The sequence below is a fragment of the Triticum urartu genome, chromosome 5 (genome assembly GCF_003073215.2).
Source record: "Triticum urartu cultivar G1812 chromosome 5, Tu2.1, whole genome shotgun sequence".
NCBI classification, from domain to species: domain Eukaryota; kingdom Viridiplantae; phylum Streptophyta; class Magnoliopsida; order Poales; family Poaceae; genus Triticum; species Triticum urartu.
This window is the reverse complement of record NC_053026.1, coordinates 231,763,088-231,771,563: the sequence shown is the minus strand read 5'-3', so window position 1 is coordinate 231,771,563 and position 8,476 is coordinate 231,763,088. Positions and strand designations below refer to the sequence as shown.

Genomic DNA, 8,476 nt, shown 5'->3' with positions numbered 1-8,476 from the left:
TTACCATGGTGTTTCTACCTCAGTTATCAGATGTGCGTTGTGTATATTACCATCTATTTACACATAAATTATCGGGTATCTTTTCACATTTATCTTCCCCAATGGTTAAAGTTACCACGATGTTTGTATCTAAATTATCAGGTCTATAGCGTGAATGTTATCGTGCCATTTACAGAAATTACTGGGGGGCAGGTTCAACAAATTTATTCCCAATGATCAAAGTTACCACGGTGCTTGAAACAAAAAAATTCAGTGCTAACATATTAAAGGCAAAAACATGTCAAAAACAGTATTCCCCTTAGCTTGTTCAACAATTAGTGTCATAGATGAGGTGGTTACTTCCCTTTGTTGATTACCTGCAGACCAGAGATCAAATCCTAATTCAAGCATTATTTTTGCCCGAAAATTAGGAAGTCACGAGCGGGTGTGCCCGCGGGAAAGGAAGGAGATCGTGAGGCGTGCAGGAAAGGAAAGAAATCGAGAGGGAGGTCGGGGAGGACGTGCGGAGGAAGGAGATCGAGAGACGTGTGGCAGTTTTGCAATCTGGCACACGGTTGCCATATCTAAATGACTCAGTTATAATATATCTAAATCTAAATTTTACTAATTATAATTCGGCGAGCAGATGACACCCACCCACCCCCTCCTCCTTACTTGACCTAGAACCTGGCCTCGGGCCGACGCCTCCTGCTCCCTCTCGCTGTCGCGTCTCCCGGCGACCCTCTCCGTCGACGCCCCGGCTATCGGCTGCCGCCCATCATTTCCCGGCGACCAGATCGACGGCAATCCCATCCTCCTTGATCTCCCTCTCGGGCGTCGGGAGATCTACGCGGGGACCATGGTAAGCTCCTTTGCCTCCCCTTTACATACATATTTTCCTGCCGTGTAAACCGTGGCCGCCTGATTTGGGCAGCAAAGGAATCTATATCTAGGCCAAACTTGGAGTAAGATCCTCTTTTGAATTCTAGGTTTTTCATGTGTGGTTTGGATAAAGTTGGTGGATTATATAGATTGAGACCGTGAGCATGTTTTTGAACTCTAGATTTTCCATTTATTAGTGCCGAGGATCATATTTGAGGTGCCATTTTCATGTTTCAAGCTTATGTCGTACCAGTGTAGCATAAACATTTTAAAACAGATATTACATCACATATATTTGATATAGCATTTCCGCTGTTAAAAACTGCTGAATCCCTAATCCCTATGGCACTAAGCTTTCCTTTCCTCAAGCTCATGGGATTACAGTATACCATCCAATAAAAGGCTATCTGTGCAATCTAGGCTGTGGGATTTTGTTTGACTCATTTATTTTTCTATCTGTTGCAGCATAAGCTGGGGAGAGGAAGCCGCGACAAGGTGCAACAGTTCATGGCCATAACTGGTGCAAGGTGAGATTCGAGTATATTTATCTCTATTACGTAGACTCTCGGGACTGTAATTTGGTGGTGATTTGTTAGTTTAGCTATTATAAGTCCTTTTCCATATTATTTATACTACTTTGTTAAGCAATAATGTTGATGTGTTACTTAGTTGCAAAATTAGTTACTCCCTCCGTTTCAAATTACTCGTCGCACAAATGGATGTATCTAGAACTAAAATACATCTAGATACATCCATATCTGCGACAAGTAATTCGGAACGGAGGGAGTAGTAACTTTCTAAGAACTACTCCCTCCGTTCCTAAATATTTGTCTTTCTAGAGATTTCAACAAGTGACTACATACGGAGCAAAATGAGTGAATCTACACTCTAAAATTTGTCTATATACATCCGTATTTGATAGTCCATTTGAAATCTCTAAAAAGACAAATATTTAGGAACGGAGGGAGTATGTGGTATGATACATTAATTTCAATATTTGTACTGCGAAGCAAATTTATGATGTACTCCCTCCGTTTCTAAATAGAAGCCTTTTTAGAGATTTCAATACGGACTACGTACAGATGTATATAGACATATTTTAGAGTGTAGATTCACTCATTTTGCTCCATATGTAGTCCATATTAAAATCTCTAAAAAGTCTTATATTTAGGAACGGAGCGAGTAATTGCTGCTCTTGGTCTAAGGTTGAATTTAGTACCTGTGTCTTAATCTGATGCTCTATTTTGTGCTCCCAGCAAATTGTGATGTTGTGTGATGCCTTACCATATATTCCCCCCGTTTCTAAATATGAGTCTTTCTAGAGATTCCAATATGGACTACATACGGAGCAAAATGAGTGAATCTACACTCTAAAATATGTCTATATACATCCATATGTAGTCCGTATTGAAATCTCTAAAAAGACTTATATTTAGAAAAGGAGGGAGTAAATCTTATTATCAGTGGAGTTTAACTTCTGAAAAAAAGTTTGTCATCTTGTTGTTGCAGATGATCATGATGAGAACATCAATCCATTACAGTTATGCTGTTAAGTTGTTATTTTTGTAATAGGCAAACCCCGTTTTTACATTGTAGAAATAAGAAATGAGATGGACTGAATCCTGAAGAAGTAAAACTTGTCAGTCTTGGATCTGCTTGGAGCTAGGGCCTAGATGAATCCAATCATTGTTTAGACTCCGATTCAAAGAATTCAGCACTGTGATTCTTCAAGTGCATAGTTCACACCAAGTTACTGCCCAGGAATATGAAACTAAATGGTTCCTCTAAATGCTTAAAACAGCATCTATTAATTTATATTTGGATGCTTACATAAAATAAATACTTATGAGCTTACCAAACTCTTCTACTCACTTGTTTTTATTAAGGACCAAGGAGTTCAGTTGTCGCAGTTTTATTTGGCGTTTCTTGTCCTTAGAATAGCAATTGATTCTGTTATCTGATGATGCAGCGAGAAGGTCGCCCTTCAGGCACTGAAAGCTAGTGATTGGCACTTAGAAGGGTCTTTTGATTATTTCTACAGCCAGCCACAGATTTCTGTGACCAATTCTCGACATCTTGAAGATCTTTACAGCAGATACAAAGGTATAATTTTCATGTCATTTACCAACCTTTTAAGTTTTGAGAATTGAGTTTTGACTTCTGACTCTAGCTTTTGTTCATATGGTTTTGATTTATCCCATCCCCCTTTCTTTTTGCTTCTCTACTCAATGGAAGCATGTTCTCTCTTGTCCTGCTGTAAGTTGTTTACTTCTTAATTGGTGTTGTATCTTGTTTTCTTTCCAGAATGTGACGCTGATATGATCATGGTGGAAGGCACATCTCAACTGTGCAACGACCTGTTGGTAAGGACTAGCTTTTTATCTTTCAGTTTGCACCTACATCTGGGCATATCTAGTCCACACTTAGTAGCAATCAACCATATAATTCTTATATGACATTAGCTGCAGCTATTATATTCTGTTCCAAGTATTGTAATTTGTCTGACTGGTTAGGAAACTTTGAATATTATTGGTTAGCAGGATGCTGTTTACTTGTGATATTGCAATGGTTTCTAGATCAGATATTAGCAAATTTAGCTTCCCTCTTTATGTGTTTGTCTGTTGGATTACATATTGTGGTTGTCTGTGCAAGTGACCAGACTCAGAACTAAGAGGTGCTGTTATTTTTCTACTGTCCATTTCCATGGTGTGTAGGGGAATCTTCACTCTGTGGGGATCAAAACTAAATATTGCTGTTATTTTTCTGCTTCATTGTATATTTTGTGTTGTCTTAGGATAGATGGTCCTAGTGGTGTATACCTTTTGCTCTGTATGTTAGCAACATCATATTGGCCCTACAAATCTCTAACCGCAGTTGCTATTTGTTTGTTTTCCAGGTGGATCCTCAGGATGTTGTCATGGTATGTGTTTCAGTTCTTCTGTACTAACCAGCTGTGTTCACTTACTGTTTGAGTGGAAACTAGTTCACTGTTTTTTGCGGCACGTGCTCCTGCAGCTGCCATCCTCTGAAGTTAATTCATTATGTATTTGATATTTGAAATACACACATGTTCTTTTCTCTAATTTGCAGCGACCTGCCTTTTCATTGTATTTAAGTGAATACTGCGATCTGTGATCATCATTGTTATTAACCATCTATTTATGCTGTTAACAGCTTGTCATATCATGGCACATGAAAGCTGCCACAATGTGTGAATTTACTCGCCAGGAATTCATTGATGGTCTGCAGTCAATTGGGTGAGTGCTATTTGTAGTCATGGTAGTTCAGTATGCAACTAATCAAGGCCCTTGCCAATTACACATGTAATTTTTAGGGTAATATTTCTTGGTGCCATGCTACCATTGCAAAATCACCAAACTTGAAAATATTATTCGAATACAATGCATCACAAAATGTCATTGTCTCAATGGATAGTATTTCCCAGTACATATTTTTGCGACACTTCTCTGTTCTAATTATACCATTTCATTATTTTTAGGGTAGATTCAATTGAGAAGCTCCGTGAGAAACTTCCATCACTGCGAGCTGAGATAAAGGACGATAGTAAGTTTCCTTTTTTGTGTGAAACTGGATATTTGTACATGACTACCTAGTTTAGCCACTATCCAATTCCAGTTTGCACGTAAATTGGACTGCCTATCAAAAAATATATTGAAAATTGCTTCTATCTTCTAAGTTTTAACCTATCTGTTATTCTTTCGTTTTCCAGATAAGTTCCGTGAGATATACAACTTTGCGTTTGCTTGGGCTAGGGAAAAGGTTATTCTTGAGAGCAAACTATTTGTTCCAATATTTTCAATTGTCATTGTCTTTATTGGCACATCTGCTTTTCAACCGGTGTTATCTATGAAACTTACCTACAACATTCCCTTGATTTTACAGGGTCAGAAATCCCTTCCACTGGAGACAGCTATTGGAATGTGGAGGTTGCTGTTTGCTGAAAGGCATTGGCCCTTAATTGATCACTGGTGTCAGTTTCTACAGGTGTGCCTTAAATGGCATTTCTATCTAATCCCGTTTTCTGATCATTGAGCTGTTCCATTATGTTATTGTTGTAAGATGGTACTATTTTGCTGCAACTTTTATTCTTAAAATTTCAGGTCAGGCATAACAAAGCCATCTCTAGGGACACATGGTCTCAGCTGTTGGAATTTGTCAAGGTAAATCTTTCATCCTCGCTTTTGTCATTACACTCGTACATATGCCCGTGCTTTGCAACGGGATATACATATTCCAGTGGTCCAACACCAGTGCCCTCATACACATCAGCATTATCGACTTTTTCATATACTTGGCAGGAAATGGGTTGCAGGCAGGTTTCTAGGAGCAACCAAGAATGTCTTGATAGAATACACCTTACGCTCCTCAAGAAACTCTTTAAATTTCTTTCCCCCATTTTCCTGGGATCTCCATGTTTGTAGTTACCCTGCAAATCACCTGCTTAGTTAAGCTTCTTCTACCATTTCATCTAGCCCCAACCTATGTAGCAAAACAGTATACAGGCAGGACTGATATATAGCATGCCTTTCAGTTCATAAGACAGGAAAAAAAAAAGGTACGCCAGAGCCCAACGCAATATCAGTCTTCATCCAAATGCGTACTACACTCTCCGCTCACATGAAAATAATAAACTTAAATACATCTACTTCTGCACGCCAAGTAACCTTGTGAACTAACAGTAAGTTCACATTACTTTTTGGCATTCATCTCTTCTAAGCAGCACAATGAACAAGGAATACGTTTGGCAATAAAAACTTTGCGTAAGATTCTACTGTTATTGATGATTATCTAGGGTGGCAGTTCAGGTAGAGCAGGTACATTTTGATGCTTGTTTGAGGAATCCTAGTAGCATGCTAAATGCCATCTGAAGCTATCAATACACTACATATTTATGGCTATGCAGATCAAAATTGTAAGCACCACACACCCACTCCAGAACAGAACAAATATGGAATATCAAGTACTCAACCACGATGCATGTGCGAACAGTTCGGTAGCAGTTTCAAGCAAAAGCAAGTACTCTTTGAACTTTGAACTATCACACTGAATTTCTATCTGGTTCTGTAATCTCAGTAGGCACTCTTACTCTAGGTAAAGGCAAAAAGGGAGAACTTCAATATCCTGTGGTAAACGCAAGAAACCCACATAACGAGGAAAACTGCATAAAGCCAATTAGTTGGACTGGATGTGGGTCAGCAATAAACAAAAAGTTTCAAAGCTCGTGATCATCCTCCAAATTCTAGAACAACATTAACCTCACAGAAGTAAACCTGGGGATCAAATGAATAAACATAAAGATATATTTACCTGAACATGCGTAAAATCGAAAGAAAGGCAGGCATTGTTGTCCCTACTCTGCACATAGACGCAGGAGAGCCCCTCCTGATCCACACCGCCGACCTGGTCACAACCTCCATTGCATGAGCGCACACTAACACATGAAGCGTAAGCATCCGTTACAAAGAACAAGAATTGGCAAGAGACAACTGGATCAGAAATCAGCTAACCTCAGGACGAGTGATGCAAGCTGGCCACGCAGTCGGAGCAAGCCGTTGGACGGCGACGAAGGAGCCGGCGTTCGTGTCCATATCTAGCTTGCCCACGGCAACATTTCTCCTACCTATCGGCTTCCTCTACCTACGCTATCGGCGCGCCAATGCAGATCCATATGTCGACCGAAGCTCCAATTTCAGCGACGGGATTGTGTTGGCGGATCCCAAGGAGTGTTCCTATGGAAGGAATTGATTGAAGATGCAGTAAATTGCGGCCGCCCTGTTCTTCCTCGCCTCAAGCAGAACTTTGCCGTGGTAGATTCGCCGCACAACTATTGACAACGAAGACCTCGCTACCCTGCTCGTCCCTGTTCTGTCCAACTGGGCGCATTTGTGGTGAGATGTCGCTGCTCATGCGCCTCTTCCCGAGCTCCCTTTCTTACCGGCGTAGTGTGGAGCCAGGGGTGACGACAGGGTTAGGACCACACCGCTCATGTGGTCCACGGGGGAGAGAGAGGGGAGTTGGGATCAAGGTGTGAAGCGATAAGTGCGTGCCCTTTTGTCGGGCCTTGTTGCCGTTGGGCCTGCAAGCTGCTGACAAAACGTAGGAATGTTGCTCTGAACCGCTTTTTCCCGCTTACGGGTGACATTGAGAGGTAATTTTTAAAAAGTTCAGAGCAATTCTGATGATGGATGGGTAGAAACATTCCTCCCTTTAATGTTAGGTATATAGATATGAATGCCCAGATTTTGCGGGACTTGTATGCCCACTTAATCAGCATGACAAATAAACTTTGCTTGGGCAAATGAGACAGGTTAACTGGTGTGCCTAGGTTGTAGTCTCTAGGTAGTTTGTGATCTGTCGCCTTCAGTGATTCGTCAATAATCTGTTATCTTTTCAGTTCTTCACTAATCGTGTATCTTGTTAAACTAGGTGTCAATTTTTTGTTGGATGTCCGGAAGGGACTAAGATGGCTCTTACTATGACTTGCATGTAGAAAGAGCTCATAATTGTGAACTTAACCAATTTCACTGTTGTGTTATTGCAGACAATTGATCCACAGTTATCCAACTATGACGAAGAAGGTGCTTGGCCCTACCTAATTGATGAATTTGTGGAGTACCTAACCGAGAATGGATGCGTTCAGCGTAACAAGTGAACCGTTTGAGGCTGCATTCTGACTTGGATATCATGATTTGGTGGTACAAACATGATTCATGTCGATCAATAGAGTATTTATCTTTGGATGTCGGCATTGTTCCCGCTACCCTTCACAAAGCAGATGATGTCGTTTGGTGGAATCTACTTGCGCAGGGGTTGTTTCACTGGCTAGGATTGCAAACTATCAATCTGGTTTGTATTTTGTGCTGCCCCTATCTGCTACAGCATACCCAAAACAGTTATTGGTTTACCGCTGAATGGGCGATGGGTCTATAGTTCATGTAGGTCCAGGTATGAGGTAATGCGAACTTGTGCTATCGGTATTGATTGATTGTTGCCAGATGGGGCACCTTGCTATGAGGTAATGCAAACTTGTGATATCTTTCTAGGGACCGTTGGTTTGAACTTTGAATCGTCCCTGCTTTTTTATGATGATTGCTGCTTAGTTGGCTGCAGTTAACTTGATGAGCCGATTACTCTAGGTGATGCTCACTCCGTAAAGAAATATAAGAGCGTTTAGATCACTACTTAGTAATCTAAACACTCTTATATTTCTTTATGGAGGTAGTACTTGTCATCTTTTACTTCACCAGAGATGTGATTGCTTGCCCAAAGAAAATAATTGTCAGCATTTCTTTTTGTTGTTGCAACGAATTTGATTTCTTATGTCACAAGATGCTTATTTGTTGGACCATGATAAGTGCCACATGTGTTGCATGAACACATGGCAATTTCGAACGTTTTTTATGGCGAGTTTAGTGATGCTAGGATGGCAACTTTAGTTGTCAAGCATGTTAGCATCCTTTTCGAATGGCAAGTTTCAGTTTTTTCTGGTTTGTAACATGTAAAAATATTATTTGCAACATCAGCGTTTTGGATTATGCAGTCTTTCTTTTGGCTACACAGATCTTTTTCTCATCTCTTGGTGCTTTGGTGAATT

General features: G+C 40.4%; 1 protein-coding gene across 1 annotated transcript; it reads left to right on the top strand.

The window, feature by feature from the left end:
* Positions 1-602: 602 nt before the first annotated feature.
* Positions 603-7,924, top strand: LOC125508474 (DCN1-like protein 2). Its single transcript, XM_048673193.1, has 11 exons — positions 603-841; positions 1,327-1,388; positions 2,831-2,964; positions 3,166-3,224; positions 3,758-3,781; positions 4,036-4,118; positions 4,361-4,425; positions 4,592-4,641; positions 4,765-4,866; positions 4,983-5,042; positions 7,424-7,924. Exons 1-11 carry the CDS (start codon positions 839-841, stop codon positions 7,532-7,534), a joined length of 753 nt encoding a protein of 250 aa, XP_048529150.1. The 5' UTR covers positions 603-838; the 3' UTR covers positions 7,535-7,924.
* The last annotated feature ends 552 nt before the right edge of the window (positions 7,925-8,476 follow it).